This window comes from Vombatus ursinus, unplaced genomic scaffold (assembly GCF_900497805.2).
Source record: "Vombatus ursinus unplaced genomic scaffold, bare-nosed wombat genome assembly UNPS02014804.1, whole genome shotgun sequence".
Classification (NCBI taxonomy): domain Eukaryota; kingdom Metazoa; phylum Chordata; class Mammalia; order Diprotodontia; family Vombatidae; genus Vombatus; species Vombatus ursinus.
The window spans coordinates 2,965,886-2,987,085 of record NW_020954582.1 but is presented as its reverse complement, the minus strand read 5'-3'; the positions used below and the strand labels follow the sequence as shown (position 1 = coordinate 2,987,085).

At 46.1% G+C, this 21,200-nt stretch overlaps 1 protein-coding gene across 4 annotated transcripts in view; it reads right to left on the bottom strand.

Annotated features, from left to right (window-relative positions):
• SLC44A5 (solute carrier family 44 member 5) overlaps positions 1–21,200 on the bottom strand; it is a 408,380-nt gene that overhangs the window by 125,364 nt on the left and 261,816 nt on the right. For all 4 annotated transcript variants that reach the window (XM_027874052.1, XM_027874054.1, XM_027874053.1 and 1 more), the window contains exon 3: positions 14,758–14,831. In XM_027874052.1, coding sequence (XP_027729853.1) covers positions 14,758–14,831 — 74 coding nt within the window. The remainder of the gene's footprint in view (positions 1–14,757; positions 14,832–21,200) is intronic.

The window sequence follows — 21,200 nt, the reverse complement described above, 5'->3', positions numbered from 1 at the left end:
AGGAAGGGCGCACTCACCAGAGGAGGTGGCGTTTGGGTTGGACTTTGAACAATGGGTCAGATTCTGATAATTAAACAGGGGAAGGAATCAGAAGGAAAGACACAAGGCCAAGCTGTGGAGACAGACAAGTATAAGTGGTGTTCACGCAATGAGGATTAACAATCCGGCTGGGCCGGAAAAGAAAGTACAAGAAAGTGGGAGGATGTGACAAGGCTGGAAAGGTAGTTTGGAGTGATAACACTATTTCAGCACTCTGCATTTATGGATTTGTGTGGATGCTAAAAGCTAGAAGGAATAATACTATCATGATAATTGTGGCTATTATTATCATCATCATAAATAGCATTTGTGTGATGCTTTAAGGTTTGTAAGGTATTTTCCAAGTATTATCTAATTTGATCCTCACAATAACCCTGGGACGTAGGCATCTCCATTTTACAGATGAGGAAAGTGAAGCGCGTGGCATTTCTAGGATTTACGTGACTCGAGTTGACCCCTGAAGGCAATTGGGCTTCTACGAGATAAAGGTGAGGAGGGAGAGCTTTCCAGGCATGGGAGACAGTCAGGGCAAAGGCATGGAGATGGAACAAGGAGGGCTGTCAATAAGGAGCAATGGGAGATTGTGGCTGTGCAGTAGAAAGCCAAAGGCATGATGGGGAACAGGACTGGAAGAGTAGACTGGAACCACTTGGAAGGCCTTCAAATGGTCAACAGAGGAGTTTGGACTTTTTCTCCTTAGAGGTAATAGGGAGCCTCTGTAGTTTATTGAGTAGAGGAGTAACACGGTTAGACCTGAGTCTTAGGAAACTCCCTTTGGCAGATGATAGGAAGGAGGAATTGGAGGGAGTAGAAATGAAGCAGAAAGACCCATTAGGAAGCTATTACAACAGTCCAGGTGAGAGTTCATGAAGGCCTGAACGATGGGGATGGCTGTGGGAATGGAGAGAAAGGAGTGGGGGAGGAGGCTATGGGAGAGACGTCGTGGAGGTAGAAATGACCAAATAATTATCTGTCGGAGGGGGTGAGAATGAGGGATCCAGGAGGACTTAAAGGCTGAAAACTTAGATGATTGGAGGATGCTGGGAAGTTCAGTAGAAGAATGGCCTTTGGGTGAAACCAAGAAGGGAGGGCTGATTCTGAGATGTTTAACAACCATCTTTCTGAAAAACCTACCCAGGGTGTCCTTTTAAGCTGAATGTGAATAATTAGCATTTTCTCCATCACTTTCTTAAGTCTATACAATGAACAGAACAATAAATAAAGCCTTGATTTCCAGTCTGCTGACTTCGGAGGTGGGAATGCTCATGCTGATAATCTTATAATTATCTTGAGGGGCAGTAAGAGCTGACTCCTGGACTAATGTCCTAGTATAAGGACATCGGGAGAGACGCAATGAACTGAGAGATCCCTATTTGACAGATGAGGACATTGAGGCCCAGACTGAGAAGTGGCGTGCTCAAAGTTCCATGGGTAGTGAGCCTTAAGGCCAGTATTTGAACATCATTTACCTGTTTCACAATCTAATTCTCTCTGCTGCTACCTATTGTAAACCTTACCACTGTGTTTACTCTAGTCACCCAAGCCAGGCCACCTGCTCCCTTCCAGCCTAGTGTTTTCTCATGTACACCCTGACTCTCGGCTACTTGAGGAAAGAAGACTTGAGAGGCTGTCAGGGACTTAGGGGGCATCCAATTCAACCCCCTGATTTTATAAGTGAGGAAACTGAGGTCCAAAGAGTGAATGACTGGCCCAAGGTCAAACAGAAGAGTCACTTTTCCAAGCCAGGTCTTCTGACTCTAGACCCAATGTTCTCTCAACTGCTTCACTTTCTTTGCCTAGAGAATCGGTGTGGGGAGTGGAAAGCCAGTCACCTGCCCCTGATGAAGTAATAGTTTGATAACAGAACAGCTAATTTACATTTTTATAGCATTCCATGGCTATAACTACTTTCCATGACCTTGATTTCCTTGATAAAAAGAAAAATCCTTTATAAGGCAGGAGGTATGAGTATTACTATGATCATTTTATTGATGAAGAAAGCATCTTAATTTCACTCAGAAGTTTGGCTACATGTTTACCTTGCAAACAAACCCAACCTGGGACCACTTAGCTTGTCAGAAGTCCCACTCTACGTTCTTCCTGTGAAGTTTTGTTTCACCCTTGGTCCTTCTGCCAACTTTTCTAGTCAAGCCAACAAACATTTATTAGGCACCTCTGATGTTCCAGGCACGGTGCTTTCAAGGTCATGATTTCAGCACGTCTATGCCATGGGTCATTCACGTTAACATGGCTCCACCTACTTTCTCACAGTGATTCAGGAGTAATAGAATCCTTCCCAGGTCCAATAGAAGGAACGCATGTCCACTGAGCACGCAATCCTGACCAGACCAATTTACACCCCCAGAAAATAAAGGTCATTTCTTCATATGGGTTCTCATGGCTTTCCCTACTCACCAGCACCATGAGAACCTGCTCCCAGCAAGTACCCAAAGCTGTCTTTATGAAATTCAATCCAACAAGCATTTATTGAGTGCCTCCTGTATGCCAGGTCTTGTTCTTTTCAGGATGGGCTGGGTTGTGAAGAATACAAAGCTAAAACTAAGCAGTCTCTGCCCTCAGGAATCTTAAGTTAAAAGAGAAATAATTCTCAGGGAGGGGAGGAGACAAGATCCCCACAAGGGATATGAGGGACCATAGTTGGAAAGGACTTTGCAGGTCATTGCATCCAGCTTTTCTTTACAGATTGGAAGCCACAGAGAGATCACATGACTCAAGATCACACAGGTAGGTCTTGAACTCGGCTCTCCAGACTCCAAATATCCTTGACCCAAACATCCAGTTCAGATGGTTGTACAGATGAATTCCGAAGTTCCCCCAAAACGAGGACCCCAGACCTCCTTTGTGAACTTCTTCTATACAAAGTTGAAACCCAGTGATGACTTTCTCTTATCTAAATGAAATCCCTCTTCCCGCTGTTGAAACCCATTTCTTCTTATTCAAGCTCGGCAGATTAGCAGTCTGCTCTATTTGTCCTTCTTCACTTGGGAAGGCGCCATTTAGGTAATCTCTCTTTTCTCAAAATCTTTTTACCTCATCATTTTTCTTTGTTTGAAACTGCAATTTTCCACGCCTTTAAAAATATTATTCATCTTCAGTGGACGCTCTCCAATTTCTACCCGTCCATCTTCCTATGTGGAGTTCCAAGCTAGACCCAATACCTTATCACTCATCACCGTGGTTCTCAAAAAGATGTCCAACACAGAGTCCCACTGACTTATCCCATGTATCAAATGCTCCAATTTCCTTCCCTTTGACTTACTGGATTCCTCTTCTCTCTGCTACTTAGGACTATACACATTCAAATTATCTTTAATGTTCAGAATGGTAGAACTCATTCAGAATGATAGAACTCATTGCTCAGTGATAACACAGACGTAGACCTGGGAGGAGTCTTAAGAGCTAATGAGAACCCCTCATTTTAGAGATTGAGCTGAGTGCCCAGAGAGACAAAGGGATGCAGGCAGCATGTGGAAGAGGTGGAATCAGGTCCACCTACGTCCTCTGATCCCAAAGTCAACCAAGCAGCTCTGAGAAGGGGACACGGACTTCACCGTCCCGCCAAAGGCAGGCTGAAGAAGCCCGGCCAGAGAGTTTACTGAAGATGGGGGTGCTGAGTAGCTTGGTTTACCCTCAATTTTAGTTTAAAAAAACCTCATTTATTTGATATCCATTTATCAGAGCAGTCCATGTTTGTAAGTAACTGCCGAAATGCGATATCATTCTTTAATAAAAAGAAATATCTGATGATCTGAGCATGGTTAAGAGTTTACTTCTCTCAGTTCATGCATGATGAATTAACAAAACCCTGATGCCTCTCCTTGCAGGCTGCACTCCACAGTGAACTTGTCTGAATACTTATCTTAAAGCTTTAGAATCTGCAGATGAGTTAGCTTCTTGCTATCATGCATAAATAAACATGTCTTCTGCTTCTTTCTGATCTCGCAAGGCCCAGCATGAGGCAAACCTGGGGAGCTAGGCTCTGTTGTGAGATCTGGACTGAGAACAAAGGAGACAAGAGAAGGGAAGAGCAAAGAAGTGGCTAGAAGCTCGATGTAGATGCAGGACAACAGCTGATGTTGACGGCTGGATAGACTAATGTTCATAGGTCAGCAGTCAGCAAGCAGAGAAAAGGTAAGGATAGCCCTCCGAAAGATGGGAAGGGCCACACTACAAAAGCCTCAGCAGAAACCCCCAGCAAAAGCGTCCCATAAAAGAGTAGCAAAGTAACAGGAAAATGGTGTTACGGGTCTAATGCTCAGATGTGGAAAATGCAAAGAGAAGCATTAGCATGGATATCAGGAAAGAAATGCATGACTGTGACTGGGAAAGGATGGTAGCTCAGCTGTCTCCCCAGAACGAGGGATAACCCATAAATAAGCCTTGTGCTCTGCTGATTTCCAGACACTCTCAAGGGATCTAGATGAAATCCTAGCATGTTGGGTGGACGCTTTGCAGAAGACTTGGAAGAAAAAAGGACAAGAATGAGCTATACAGGACAGGAAGGTGTATCTAGGTTGCAGTCTGTATCCTTAGAGGGTATGGCCCCCATCAGTGAGATCCCAAATCCTTGAAAGTGTCAAAATCTTATTATTAAGCCTGGTAACATCTTTTGAGAATCTATAAAACATGTAAAAACAATCCTGTCATTGGTTTTTTATAATTTTTGAGTTTCAAATTCCCTCCCTGCCTCCCCTCTGATTCACAGGCTTAACCCAGGTCCACTTCTAGGCCATCTACCCACCATACTGCCTGCACTCAGGCCATAACTCCCATCTCCCCCAATTCTGGAACTTTGGACTGGACATCACAATCTGAGAGGCAAGCTGTTGGCTCATCTTGCCCAGAACCAGACCTCCCTACTATCTCTTGGCCATCTCCACCTGCCTTTCCTCTCTTCCAGCTCTCCTTTATTTGTTTTCTTCCCTATTAGAATGTAAGCTCCTGGAGGGGAAGGACTGAATTTCTTGCCTTTGTTTATTCAGAAGTATCCCCAGCTGCTTAGTACAGTGCCTGCCACATAGTAAGCACTTAATAAATTCTATCTATCTATTTTCTAGAGAAACAGAACATTTTTGTGTTTTATATATATATATATATATATATATATATATATATATATGTTACCTCATTTGATCCTCACAATTATGTGGGATAGGTACTACAGGTATTATTATTCCAATTTTATAGATGTAGAAAATGAGACCCAGAGAGGCTGTGACTCTCCCCAGTCCCAATCCTAGTAACTGGCAGAAGACGGATTGGAAGCCAGTATTCTGGGCTCCACGATGGACATTCCATTCACCATGACACGCTGCTTCTCCAACAAACTCTTTATCTTCTTTATGACTCGCTCTCCTGCTGTAAAGAAGACTGTTTGGCAGACACAGAGCAGAGACTCTGGGCGCAGAGGAACTGGATTCAGATCCCTCTTTTGTCATTTCCCACCTGTGTGACCTTGGGCAATAACTAACCTCTCTGTGCCTTGAGCTCCTCACCCTTCAGACAAGAGGCTGAGTGACACAATGGAAGGCATGCAGGACTTCACAGTCGGAGGACCAGGGTTCCAGCCTGCCGCCACTCCCTAGTCCCTGCACAGGCTCCTTCTCCTCTCTGGGTCTCAGTTTCCCCATCTGCAAAACGAGGGGGTTGGACTGGATGACCTCGAAGGTCCCTTTCCAGTTCTTGATCTTATGAAAACCTCAAACTATTCTTTGTCCTATTTAATTCTCCAGAAGACAAATCTTTCCTGAAAGAACTAAGGAAGATTACACTTCTCTTCTGGGACTGAAGAGTCGACTCCCTTCTCTTGTGCTTTCCACAACAGGAGGATCCAACCAAGGGAGAAGCCATGCTTGGCGCGCTTCCCACGAGGCATCTCCCAAATGAGGCTGGCTGGAAGCTCCCCCTCCTCCCCTCTCAGTCTGCACAGAACAGATACTCATTCTACAAGTGGTCCCTGGAAGGAAAGGAAGGGCAGCAGTGATCAGAAGCACCTCAAAGGAGAGGCCATGCCTGCCTCAGACTGCCGTGTGTCCTGCCCACCAAAGAATCCAGGCTCTGGCCACATCTAGATTCCCCTTCCCCAGACAGCTTTACTCAAAGACGGTCTCAGTTGGGGAAAGGGGCATCGTGGGACTGCTGCATCTCCCTGTGTCACCACTTTCTGTGGCTGATTTTTAAGATCCATGTGATCAATTCCATTCATTGCTTCATGAGCGTTAACGAAGCACCCACTATATGGCAGGCATAGAACGATGGTCCCCACTCTCAAGAACCTCATGTTTTTTTGTGGTTTTTTTTTTTTTTGGTGAGGCAATCAGGGTCAAGTGACTTGCCCAGGGTCACGCAGCTAGTAAGTGTTATGTGTCTGAGGCTGGATTTGAACTCAGGTCCTCCTGACTCCAAGGTCAGAGCTTTAGCCACTGTACCACCTAGCTACCCCAGGACCTCATGTTTTACCAGCACAGTATGGGTGGAGAACAAACATGCATTCAGATAAGCAAATACGAAGTGTGCAAAGGTAAGTGGACAAAGAAATGGCCACTTCTGTTCCCTCCCCTAGCACAGTGCTGGGCAGAGCAGCCACTTAAGAAGACGAGGTCCCACCCATTGGCCCTAGCCTCTGATTGGTGAGCGTCCTGAGCTGCTGTCTGGTCCTCACACCATGCACCACCATGAGCCCTCCCATGTCCCTGGACCTTTCCAACGCTAACCCTGAAATCAACCATGAAACCATCAGCTCCCCATTGGAAAAAGACATGGCAATCTTTTGGCCTAAAACCAGGGATGGGCTGGGGCCAGTCCAAAAAGGTTAACCAAAGAGGTTCCTCTCAGGGGCTTCCTTCGAGTCTCAATAATATCCCACTTTCTTCAAGGGACCTTCTCTTGTCCTCCTGAATCTTGGCGCCTTCCTCTGAGACCACCCCAATTTATCAGGCACATCCCTTGTGTGTACATACCTATCCACCTGTTGTCCCCTCCCCCATTAGATTCTGAGCCCCTTGAGATCAGAGACTATTTTATTTTATTTTAGCCTCTCTTTGTATTCCCAGGGCTTAGCACAGTGCCGGCAACATGGGAGGTGCTTAATAAATGTATGCTGGTGACTTCAGAAGCAGCTCAGACACCACCTTCTGTCCCCCAACTGCTAGCAACCTTCCTCCCAAACTACTGCTTGTATTTAACTACTTTGTATGTATTTGTATCCTTTCAATTCCTATGTATAGGGTATACATTTTAAATCATCTTGTCTTTCCCATTGGAATATTGGTTTACTGCAACTATAAGTTGTTTTGTACTTGAATCTTCCGTGCCTAGGACAGTGCCTGGCACATAGTAGGTGTCTCAACAAATAATTGTTGACAAATAATTTATTGACAGTATCCATGCCACTAGCTTTCCTAATTCTTTAAGCAAGCCTATACATACATCTGGAGAGAAAGTGGGCAGAGAAATGACTTGTGAGTGATTACTTCTTGGGTGGCATGTGATAAAATTACTTCAAGACAAAAGAGTGGAATAGTAGAATTAGATCTGGGGCTCTCAGAGATTTCGTCGATCCCTCTTGTTTTATAGAGTGAATGAATGAGTGAGTGAGTGAGTGAAAAAGCATTGAATAAGTGCCTGCTGTGTGCAAAGCATCTTGGCCAGGGAATACAAACAAGAAAGACAAGCCCCGCTCTCCGGGAGCTTATATGATGGGGAGAGACAACACGTGGACATTTACGAGCATCACGGGAAGGAAACATCATGGAAGGAGTTCCAGGAAGTTTAACCCCAGGTGTCAGGCAGCAAGGATTCAAATGCAGATATTCTGACTCCAAAGTCAGAAGCCTCCAGTACTTCAAGGACTGGTGATTCCATCACTTATGACACTCTTGAACTGAGTCGATGCCAACAGAGACATACCATGGCCCCCCAGTCTATCGACCTGGGGCCAACCTGGTGATGACCCTCTCTGGATTTAAGGGCCAGTCTGTCCCTCAGACCACACACAGCCCATCCCTAGACTCGTAACCAGACAATGCAGACGGTGACGGCTTTAGTTCCTGCAAATGATAGACTAGTGGGGGGGAGGGTCCATACTCAGATACAAATGAGCCACTAAACTGTACATAAGGATTTCTGCCTCACAGATTGACTTAGAAAACACACATTGACATTATCTATGTGCTATTGCATTTTGTTAATAATTTCCCAATTAGACTTTAATCCATTTAAGGGTTTGAACTGCACTTGAGAGGGAGTGAGGCAGCCTTTGAGCTCTAAGTGGCACCATACTGCAGAGTGCCAGGCCTGGAGTCAGGAAGACCCAAGTTCATATCCAGCCTCAGACACTAGCTGTATGACCCTGGGCAAATCACTTCATCCCATGTGCCTCAGCTTCTCCTGTGTAAAATGAGCTGGAGAAGAAAATGGCAAACCTATACAGTATTTCTGCCAAGAAAATTCCAAATGGGTTCATGAAGATTCAGACACGACTGAAACTACCCGACATCAGCTGATATAGCCTTTGGCACGGCTGACCCCTCCAGGCTTGTGTAACCATCCCACAGCTCCGCTGGATCTTCAGACTGAAAACAGCAGGAATGAGAGCCGGTGCCTGGCCCTGGCACTCTGGGGAAGCATCACTTCACAGGATACTGGAAGCCATCTCTACTCAGGCAGATCCCTCCCCATCATAGCAACGATCAGGGCGAAGGAGACCCGTACGTTGGAGGGGCTTTTAGAAGTCACAGAGCCCCATCCTTGCAGGAACCCGGAGGAGACACACTATGGAGAACCTTCATTCCGCCGATGCCAAGCACCCACGGGGAGTTCACGATGGAGGGCCTAGCAGTCGGCCCTCTCTCCACCCATTTTCAGACCTTTGCCAGATCTGTTCTCCTGCTCCTCCAGGGTCGAGTCGATGAATAACAAACATTCAGAAAGCCCTCTGTCGAGGAGAAGATGGAATCAGACACACTGCTTGCCCTGCCACTTAAAATGAACTGCGAATCTGCCTGGGCCAGAAGGCGTTCCCCAAGCACATGCTGGTGGGGATCGTTGGCTTTGGGACTGCCATCTTCCATCCCTTAAAGGTATGTGTTAACGGTTTTAATATGTGTGAAACAGGCCTGCCAAATTGTGCTTATGGCTTTTTAACACAAGCGATTTACAAATGCAGTGAAGCAGATAATAGGACACATGCTGAATTTGGAAGTCAGCATGGATGACGCGGCTGGGGAGCAGCCCCGCCTCCACTGGCGTCCCGCCTCCAACTTCCCACCTCACAGGTGGCCTCCTCCACACACTCAGGGAGCGGGCTTAGTCCTTGGCACCAGAAAACCATCCAGTCTGCTCACGGCATTCCTCAATGCCTTTGTCCAAATCATATCCATGCAACAGGCGACGATGCCAAGTGTCACATGCACCAGCATTTCTTGCTTGGTAACTCAAGAGTCCTCCTGGACTTTCTGCCTCTCTCTGGCCACCGTGCCTCCTGAGCTTGGTTTCCCCCATTAGAAGGCAGGGGCTGTCTTTGCTTTTGCATCCCTGGTGCTGACACCGAGCTTGGCACATAGGAAGCACTTAGTAAATGATTTTTCATTCTTTCCTTCCTTGGTGGGCTTGGTGTGGGCCAAGATTGCTGTGGACAGAATGCTGAATTTGGAGTCACAGGATGTGAGTTTGAATCCCCACCTCACCACTCATTTGTCCTTCATTTTCAGAGGACCAATGACATCACAAGGTGACATCTTGACTTGTCTGTGAATTGGGTTTAAGTGAGGCAGAGCGGCACAAAGTCAGCAGCTTGATTCTCTCTCTCCCAGAGTCATCGAAGTCCAGTGGCAGGACAAAAGTCAGATGACTGGTGATGGTCGGGATGCAGCGGATAACTTTGTGTCTTCAATGCCTGACCGAGCTTTAAGAGTTCCACAGCATCTGCTTCAGCCACCTTCATGGCCATTGGAACAAATTGCTCTCATCTGCCCATTCCACAGTGGAAAGGGGGAGCAGGGTGGGGGAGTCTTCACATACTTGGGGTAGACCCCCCCCAACTCACTGAGAGGTTTGAGGCTGCCGGTTACTTTCACCTGGTGTAGCTCGTCTGCCAAGCCTGTTTACTGGGGTGTGACCACAGCACATACTCCAGCTCCTTGGAGCCACAGGTGAGAGCTGAGTGCCAGGTGGACACCAAAGGCGATGAGCAGCTCTGAAAGAGTTCCCCACGCCCTCACACCAGAGGTGCTAGTCCTTCTTGAACATCCCATAATTATAAAACTAAAGGAGGAGATGCAAAATGGTCTCTTGAGAGGAATCACTTTGGGAACCTCTGGGCTGGAGAAATAAGTAAGATGCGCTGGTGGAAGTCCTGGTGCTGACCAGGAGTCAGTGACTCCAGTAGGACCAAGAGGCATGTAAACCATAACCACCCTTTGTTGGCTTTGGAGACTCATGTGGGCTGAGGGCTAGAGGTCACTCACTGTAAGGAAAGGAAGTTGTTGCACTGTGAGTGAGTGCAGACAGAGGACTTTCCGTTCATCTTGGGAGATCGCCACCATTTGGGCCGCCCAGCCCCTTCTGGGATGGCTGACAATCACATTGTCTTTAGGGCATCTGTGAACATTCACTTAGAAACTGATTTTAGGAAAATTTTGGCAAAGTCAGTAAATCCCCAGAAGACTTAGCCCCAATTCGCCCCATTGTGAGGGATTCTCCATCCCTACCCCAAGTAACTTTGTATATATTTTGTTATTTACTCATCTGTGTATGTGTTGTTTCCTAGAAAAATTTAAATTCCTAAAAGGGATCAATTTGTCTTTGTGTGCCTGGTGCCCATCATGGAGCCTGGCACACAGTAGGTTCTCATTAAAGGCTTATTGAATCCCATGCAGGCCACAGTGAGAGAAGGTTCCATTGTTCATTTGAGGGCAGCTTTCTTGACCCAACGAGGTTTCCCTCTGCCTTCGGACCCTCTTGGACACCTGACTGTGCTGGGACCATGAAAGTGACCCTGGGAGGTCCCTCTCTTGCCCCTCTCCTTCCCTCCCTCCCTCCACCTGGTTGTCATCAGGCCAGGGCTTTCTACTGCCCCAAGCACGAGGCAAGAGTGGCACCAGGTGCCAAGACAGGAGCTCGCCTTGCTGTCAGGTGCCCGTGCCACCTTTCTCCAGCTTATAAATGGGAGAAAAGGGATGATTAGGTTAGATCTGGTCCAGTAGAATGGCCTCAAAGGAAGGGTGATAACTAGCAGTGGCTGATCTGAGATCTGTTTTCCTTCTGTCCCAACCTGGGCAGGGGGGTGGGCCCCCCTTGGAAGTGGGAAGAATCTTCATGGCAATTTAGATAGAGTTTGAAGAGGCCCTGAAGGTCATCTATTCCAACCGTTTCATTTGACAGATAAGGAAACTGAGACCCAGGTCATAGATGACCACGTGCCAGGACTGGAAAGCAAACCTTGATGCAATGTTGTCCATTGCATTCTTTCCCCCTGCCCTATGGGGCATGGGAAACAAGCATTTCACATCAGAGTTGGGCAAGTCCATTGGTCAGGGCATCGAGGTCGACCCAAGACTGCAGGCTCTTTGGCTTTGTGGGAAGAAACCTGCATTTCCTGGGCCTAGGCAGCCCCACTAGCCCTGACCGTTGGTCCAAAGGCAGAATGTCAGGGGCTCTCGTAGAACACTCACCACTACTTGGGGCACAAGCACAGCCCAGCTTGCCAGGGGCAGGTCAGTGGCAAGGCAATGGTCCATTTTCATTTATCCAGATGATAAGACACTGACCAGTTCTCTGGGGCCTCCAGGCTGCTCCTGGCTCACAGCAGGGGGTCAGGGATCCTCATGGCCATTGAGCCCTCATGACAATAGGGGAGATTCGTCCCATCCCTGGTGGGGAGCCTTGTGCACGCCTTGATCCGGTGACCCCGGCCACTTTGGCCGTGCCCTCCTCAGCTCTGGGCATTCTCCCCCCTCCCCCAATGTCCCCCAAGCCTGGAACACTTGGTCTCCCTCCTCTCCCCCCTCCTGCTTCTCTGGCTTCCTTCAAGTCCCTTCTAAGGGAGCCTTCACCAGACTGCCGTGATGTGCGGGCCTTCTGCTTTCTCTCTGCTGATTCTCTCCATTTTATCCTGTCTATAGCTTCCATGGACAGAGCTGTTTGCCTCCGTCTCCCCCATTCACTGTATCACTGATCCTGTGTCCTTTGGGCTTATACATCTCTTAGATGATTTTCCATGGACTCCTTCTCCTTTATGATTCCATGTATGGAACGTGTCAGACCCTGCTGTCTCCTACTGTGTCCTTGGCCCCTAATGCTTTGGCTGACATTCTGTCTCTATTAGAAACTGTTAATCTCCGTGACTCGCTGGAAGAACGTGGGCATTAAAGACAAGGCTTTGTCTCAGGGAGAAACCTAGGGCCATTCAAAGAATGCTGAGATGTTCAGAAACAGAACAATTCAGTCTGCTCTTGTCCTCCCCATCCCCTTTTACAATGTCATTGAAAAGTTAATGTTCTGCGGTCACTGCTGGAAAAAGTGATGGGGCTGGAATTAGGAGAGACCTGGATTTGAATCTTGCCTGGGACTTCTAATACCTGAGCAACCAAGGTGAGGCATTGAACCTCTCTCAGGCTAATTTCCTCATAGGCAAAATGGGCACTATCCCTGTAGGAACTATCTCACAGGGGATGGGGAATGGAGGAGAGGACGAAGGGAGGAGGCTCAGAAAGGGAGAAGTAAGAAGAGGAGGGCAGGTCTGAGAAGAAGGCTCCAACGGGTAGAGTACAATGGTCATGAACAGAATGATGAGCCCTATGGGACAGCAGGGGGTACAGTGGTAGAATGGAGGAATTAGTGGCAGGAAGACCGGGGTTCAGATCCAGCACCAGAAACTTACTGCTGTGTGACCTTGGGTGAGTCACTACCTCTCCCAGCCTGTTTCTTCATCTACCTCCCAGGGTTGCTGTGAGGATCGAATGAGATGATATATGTAAAGCACTTTGCTTGGGAGAGTTCCCAACAACTCATAGGACATAAGGTCCAAGAGGGCAGTGAATATTTGGTCTTTGTGTTTGTATCTGAGAGTTGGCTTTTAGAGTCAGGAAGACCTGAGTTCGAATTCTATATCTGACATCCATATTGTCCACATGACTCTGGGCCAATTAGTGAACATGCCAGTGCTCTCAGCAAGTCTCTAGGGTTACAAATTACAAAGGACGGGGTAGACCTACACTGGTAGAAGGTGGGTGAGAAAACAAAGGTGATGTTCAGTCATGTCAAACTCTTCATGACCACATCTCCAGCTCATTTTACAGATGAGGAAACTGAGGCAAACAAGATCAAGTGACTTTCCTAGGGTCACACAGCTAGTAAGTGTTGGACAGATATGAATTCAGGTCTTCCTGACCCCAGGCCCAGCATTTTATCCACTGTTCCACCTAGCTGCCCCAGATAGATCTCTACATGCATATCTATACATACACACACACACATACACATGTACAGATATATGTGTGTGTACATATCTACATATATCTATATATACATATAACATGTGTGTAGACATATATGTATGTACGGCTATACAAAGATATTGATTCATATAGATTCAACTATATCTATCTATATATATGGTAAATTGGAAGGAAGTCACTCTCATTGAGGAGACTAGGAAAGACCTCTTGTAGAAAGCGGGATTTCAGCCGAATCTTGATGGAAGCCAGGGTGGCCAGGAAGCAGAAGGGAGGACAGAGGCTGGTCCGGGCCTTTGGGACAGCCAACAAAAAGATCCAGAGGTCAGGAGATGGAGTGTTTTGTGAGAGGAGTCGCAAAGACAGAGTCTTTGGATCCCCTAATGGCAATTTGTGCGAGGTCACAAGCAGGTTAGTGCAGACGTCAGCCACGCAGCACTAAGTGCTGTAGACCTTGAAGCCTGAGCTATGGCTTCTCCCATCATGTCCCAGTGAGTTGAGGATAGATTTTCTGCTATCCCTTTTTATCCCTATTGACTTTGTAAAATTGACTGTGAGTATGATAAGCCATTACCATATTTTCAATGGAGAGAAAATGATGGCAAATCACAGCACTCTTCAAAGATCTCTGACAGACTCAGTAGCAAACATGCCGTGCTATGATTGGGCCGGCTATTCAGAAAGGGTACCCCGGCTTTACCCAGTGAGAGCAGAAGGGCCCCTTCTCCCCACACCCCCTGAGCTCTGGCTGCATCCTCAGGCAACCTTGGGCCCCAGAGCGAGCAATGAAGTGAGGAGCTGCCTGCCTAGGAGGCCAGGGGGGCATCTTCCCTACCAGCCATGCCATCCTAGCTCTGAGAACTGGTGGCGTCTGCGTGCTTCGGTGAATATTTTATTTTTAAAAGGGGGAGTTTCCACTTTAGCCACCTCACCCCAAGTGGCCGAGCCTTCTGGTTTTTGTTTGTTTTTAATCAGCAGGATGAATCCGACTGTGATCGAGGAGCATGACGGCACTGGCAGAACCAATGATCTCCCTTCTTATTCCCAATTTCTGTGAATCTGGGCCTGCTACTGATGAGGCCGTTGGGCATCCCTTGTTCATTATGACCACCAGCCAATGTGATGGATGATGCCCATCTCCTCTGGGAAGGACAATGGTCACCATCAGAAGGCACGCAGAGGGAAGGCGTGTAATGAAATGCCCGTTTCCATCTAGACATCCTTCCCGCCTGTCTTGACTTACCCAGAAGTCCTAAGATGATGTAGCAAAAGATGGTCACGATGAAAATGATGCCACACACGACATCCGTACAGCTCCTAGGAACAAGCAAAGGGAAGAGGGTGAAGGAAGGCAGGCCATGAAGCAGCAGAAGGCTCATCGCCCGCCTCCCACCTCGAAGCCTTAGGCCTGGGATGCTCTGCCCCCTCACCTTCACCTCCCACAGCCCCCTGCTCCCTCTCTCAAACTCTGCTCAAACAGCCCCTTCAGCAGGGGCATCTTATTGTAGCCTGAGTCTATTTGATCATAAGTTCCCGGAGGGCAGGCACTGCCCTTTGCCCCTTTTTTGTATGCCTAGCTCTTAGCACAGTGCCTGGCACAAAGTAGGCACTCAGCAAATGTTTGTTGAGTGATTGAGTGAGGCTCAGGGTTCTATGGGGTAGTATGAAGAAGGGCAGAACATCCCCAGACAGAACCCAGCCCCTATAGAATAGTGCCTGAAACATCTTAAGAGCTGATAACATGGGGAATCCCCAAAGGCTTAGTGTGGGTCTAAACTTTAATGGCTGAAAACTGCACTAAGACTTTTGGGACACCTTGTATGAGCTTTTGTTTAAATAGCTCTCTACAAACATTATCTTGTTTAAGCCTCATAACAACCCCATGAAGTGGATACTATTATAATCCTCTTTATGTGGACTAGGAAACTGAGGCACAAGGTCACAAAGCTTCTAAGCATCTGAATCTGAATTTGAACTCAGGTCTTCTTGACTCCAGGACCAGTGGCCCATCCATCATGCACCACATTGCTTCGATAAAACAATATTATGAATATATATTCCTACATTAATGGAACGTGGACAATTGTTCCATACAACTCAGAGGACATAAGTTCCATGAGGACAGTGAATATTCAATCTTTGTGTTTGTATCTCAGCTGCCACATGATGAAGTGAATAAAGGGCTAGCTTTCAGAGTCAGAAAGACCTAGGTTCCAGTTCTATATCGGATGTCCATAATGGTCATGTGCCCTTGGGCCAGCTACCAAACATCTTGGTGCTCTGCAAGTCTCAAAGGCTATAAATTGCAGAGAACATGTAGACCTGCCTTGGTAGGAGGAGTCCTGCTGGACAGTTCACGGTGCCAATGTAGTCAAAGGTTTAGACACTAATAATATCCAGTGTTTGGCTCATAGTAGGTGCTTAATCATAAATGTTTGTTGAATTTTGAGTTGAACTCACAATGGAAAATTTCAATTGAGTAATTCATATACACACGCAGGGTGTCTCAAAAATCTTACTGCAGTCTTAAGCTAAGATTTTGGACACCCTGTATTTGTCCCCTCACATTGGCATGGTGTTTTCAAGTTTGCTCATTTATTTCATCTGATGTCCACAATCATCTTATGAAGTAGGTGCTATGATTATCCCTGTTTTACAGATGAGGAAATTGAGGCTCAGAGAGGGTAACTAAATGATTTGCCCAGGGTCAGACAGCTAGCAAGCATGAGAGGCAGGATCTCCCTGATTCCAATTAGAACCCTACCCACTATACCACACTGTCTCTCATAATTCTAAGGAATTGCAGCAACTCAACATGCATTCATGGGCTCATAGGAGCTGAGATTTAGAGCTCCTGGTGACCTGAGAGGGCTTCTAGTTGAATCATCTCATTTTACAGATGAGGAAACTGAGGCCTAGATAAGTGAACTGAGTCGCCCAAGGTCATAAAGTGGGCAACAGTATCACACATGCTCAGAAGAACTTCCCTGGAGTCCTAGCTTATATTGTCATTCATGGTCATTTATGATAAAATTTCACATTTACAGAGTACTTATGAGGGAAGAAAAGGTATTTGACAAAGTATTTTCTCCACAACCACCCTGAGAGGTAGGAAGAACATGTATTATAGCTCCATTTTATAGACCATGAAACTGAGGCTCAAAAAAGGTAAAGGAGTTTACCCAAAGTCATGGAGGTCATAATTGGAGACCCAAATTGAAACTTTGGTCTTTCTACTTCCAAAGGCACGGCTCTTTCTCCTGCAAGAGGCATTCTCTCTATTTATTCCAAACATCACCCCTTCCCAGACTTTCAGTTCCTTGAGAACAGGCACAACTTTCTTTTTTTCTTCCAATCATTTTCATCTCCTGCTACAGTACTTTTTGTATACAGCAGGTATTTAATATATGTTTGTGTAATAAATGAATTTATAGTGAATTAAAATAGAGTAAAGCCAGAAAAACATGGCCATACAGTGGAAAGTGTAACGACTGTAGAAGAAGAGAACCTGGATGAAAATTCCCCATGATGCTTACTTCCCTGGGTGACCTTGGGAGTCAGTCAACCTCCTTGGGCATCAGTCTCCATAGCTATGGAATGAGGGGGGTTGGATGAAATAGATGCTGAGCTCCTTTTAAACTCCACATCTAGGACCTCATGAAGTAACTTCCAACTTATTTGAAATTGTACTTTGAAATACTTCTCTTTCCTTAGTTCCTTCTAATAATCTTTTCTTTCTGGTACTCAGAAGCACGACAAGGACAGAACATCAAGAACTTTGCCTTGGATTGATGACTACCCTGGTGATTTTCCTTTTACAATACAAAAAATGAGCTTATCATCAAGGTAGCAAGAATAATGAATTAAAATAGGAAGTTGGGACACAATACACTTTTATACTAATTACTTGATAGACGCATTGGCAAATTCTATTCGACTATTTTTTTTCCTTCTGTTTTAAAAAATTGTATAAGGCATGGCTCTCCATGTTGAAAGGGGAGGGGGAATATGTTTGAAAATGAAAATGATGGAAAAAAGATATTAATAAAAACTAAAAATTAAAAATCCAAGTATGGGAGGTAGTTGATGGACAGAAAGGTGGCACATTGGGTAGACTTGGAGCTAGTAAGACCTGTGTTTGAATCCTGCCTCAGACACACTCAAGCTGTATGATTCTGGGAAAGTCACTTAAGTACTCTTTACCTCAATTTCCTCATCTGTAAAATGGGGATAAAAATAGCACCTACCTCCCAGAGTTATTATAATGATAAAATGAAACAACACATATGAAGCACTTGCCAACTTTAAAGCATTATATAAATGGCAGCTATGACGATAATCACCATCATGATCGTGATGGTACTATTGGTGATAGTACGTTCCTTCCCTCTTCTGGTTACATCCTGTGTAAATGTTTCTTTAGCTCTCCTTGCCCTCGTCCTAGTCCCTCATACCACACCAGGTGCCAAAATGGCTACTCACAGCTCTGATAATCCTACTAAGTGAAAAGATGTAATAAATTCCTCTGAAAACATCATTGGAATCATCTGAAAACAAAAACCAGTTCTCAACCATAACCCCTCAGGGGATCAGGAATGAGGACCCAGATGATTGCACCTTGAAAACAGAAGTTCATTTTTTGTGCCCTGCAAAGTAGGATCAGCGGGAAATCAAAGCTCCCCGAGGTTCAGAGAAGGGCTGAGGGCCGTGCCCCAAACCAGACTGCGAACGACTATATAACATAGGCGATACCGGCACAGGACCGCCAGGCATGGAGTGCCCATATCAAAGAAGGAGCTGTGCTCTATGGGCAGAGCAGAAGTACAGTAGCTCAAAAGAAACATGAGATGCACAAATTTAGAGACATCTGCACTCCAAATGGTCACATGGACTGTTCGTGCCCAGCCTGTGATGGAGCCTTTCGAGCTCAGATCAGCTCGATCAGCCACAGTCGCACACCCTGCACCTCAACTCCAACATAGTGATGTCATGTTGGCCCTCTTCCAGAGCGAGGACAACAGCCAATCAACCAACCAGCCATGTCTGAGGAGCAGTGTGACTGGATCAGAGAATATGTGGAGGGGAGTGAGGTGTGAGAAGGCTGAAGAGACAGGAAGGCTCACTCAGGTGAAGGGATCTTCAGGGGTGAAAAGGCTGCTAGGTCCCAGTGGATCAAGAAGTGCAGAGAGTCAGGAGAAGAGCCCAGAGAAGAATCAAAGGTATATCCCCTGCACTTAACACAGTGGCTGGTGCACAGTAAGCACTTAAATTTGTCTCTCCCTCCCTTCCCACCCCCACCACTGTCTCTGTCTCTCTCCAACCCTCTTCCATACCTATCTTTCTCCCTCTCCCCCTCCTTCCCTTCCTTTCTCTGTCTCTCTCCCTTCTTCCCTCCCTCTATCCCACCTCTATCTAGCTCCATCCCTCCCTCCTTTCTCTCTCTCTTCTCTTTCTCTCTCTTGCCTTTCTCTTTCTGCTCTTTCTCCTTTCTTCCTTTTCCTTCCTCCGTTACAAAAATCAATTAGTATGCAATAATTAGTCTAACATCAAGCATAAAAAAGCAATAGTAGGAGAGTGACTAGTAGGAAAGCCACAAGCACTGCTTCTATCTGAATTATATTGAACATAAAGATAAAAAATGTGAAAAATCATAGGAAATAATTTCTCCTTGTTATCTTAGCTCAGCACACACCAAGAGGCCAAGCTGGCTTGGGTGTAGGGAGAACAGTAGCTGTTTCCCAGTCACTCACACACACACACACACACACACACACACACTCGCACACACACCTTGTTCAGGATAAGGTTCTCATCCTGCCAATGAAGTTGTTATATAGGCGTAGCATCTAATAAGAAATGAGATACCTTCCGGTAAAGAGACTTAGCCAGAGAAAAGTGCAGTCCTTTAATTATAAATTTCTAAGTTGTCAAACCCCTGCATATAATCAAAGTGACCAGGAAGACAAAGAAAGGGAGGTGATTTGAGGCACAATGCCATCCTGCCAGCCCCTCCCATCAGATACTTATAACATCAGATTGTGTGCAGCAGGATCGATGAGGATGCTGGAGAGAGGCAAGCCAGAGGCACTCACTTGCTTTCAAAGGATGCATCCACTGGAGAGGTGACAGGTGGCAAAATTAAACTCCTCTTCTGTCCTGCAGCTGATGACAAGGCCCCAGTTGAGTTACCAAGAACTCTGGAGGGGGGGGGGTGTGTCTGTCCTGGGATTTGCATTCCTCTCTGTGCCAGACAAATTCTGAATCACAGGGGATAACCATTAGACCACACTTCCCTGTTTTCAGGCTACAAGCTGCCCTCTCTGTGTAATTCGCCCTTTTATTTTTGGGTGGTTTTGGTCAGAGGGTGAATTATGGTGCTGGGCGGGGATGTTTTGAAGTCTTTTACTGTTCAGACACAAAGCTTTGGATAAAAGAGGAGACCACATCCTATGGTAACATGAGCTAATTTTCAATAGCCAAAGAGTAGCGATGAACACCATGAGAAGGTGACTAGAGGAATGAAGAGTCTCGGAAAGTTGGATGAATTTCCTCAAGGAAAGATAAGCATTTCTCAATTTATCCTTGTGGGAATTTTGCTTTGGTTTGCTGTCTCAGGAAGGATTGCAGATCTAGAGCCTCACTACAATGCCTGGCACACAGTAGGCACTTAAAAACATTTATTGATTGATTAGAACCAGAAGAGGTCATCTACCTCTCCCCCTGCCATGACCACTCCCCCAGAAGGGGTCAATCCCTTCTCCTCACTTTATAGATGAGAAAACTGAGACTCAGGGAAATCAAGTGACTAATACAAAGCTACACAGGTAGTGGCAGAGGCAAGACTGGAACACAGATCCTTCTTATCTCCAAGTCAGTGTGATTTCTGCCATCCCTCATCACCTTTCTATTCAATCCTTGTGGTGAGTGCCAAGAAATAACCACTTTAAGGCCTTCTATTTGCCGGGTAGTTCCTTTCTCTTTCTCCTAAAAATCTGTTGATTTTCCTTCCCTCGGACAGATTAAAAATAAAAAGGCAAAGAAAAAAGTTGAGAAATCTAAGTTAGAAAGTCAGCGTGAGGCTAAGGTAAGCGTAAGGCTTTCAGCTCAGTCAAGCGTTAAGAAGGGAAGGTGCATTAGTGCCAGGATAACATCATGCCTGGTCAGTGTTTCTTCTGCTTCCGGGCATCCTCCCTAACTCCTAGAAGGGCAACGCATGGTGGGTGTATATGGGGTTTTTCAGAACAAAGTAAATTTGAATGCAGATGATTCCACTATTTCTTTGAGAATTTCATGATGTGCATTTGTCCTAACAGGCTGTTAGTCACCTATTGGAGAGCCAATCACACAGCCCTTGTCCTGACCAGGCTTGGTTTGGTGTTGACTTGTGGCATGCTTTGTGACTACTGGGCAGAGGGACAGGAATTCACTATACCATGAAATAGTCAAGTTAGAGGCTGGGCCACAGAAATTATCTAGGCATTGATTGGATCTCAGATACAAAGCTGTTAGAATAAAGAGGGATCATCGAATCCGATCCCTTTATATCATGGCTGAGGAAATAGATCCCCAAAAGAGGCTAAGTGCCTTACCTAGGTCACACACGGCAAGATGGGAAAGGAAGAAGGAAGGAAAGGAGGGAGGGATGGTGGGAGGGAGGGAGGAAGGAAAGAAGGAAGGAAGGAAGGA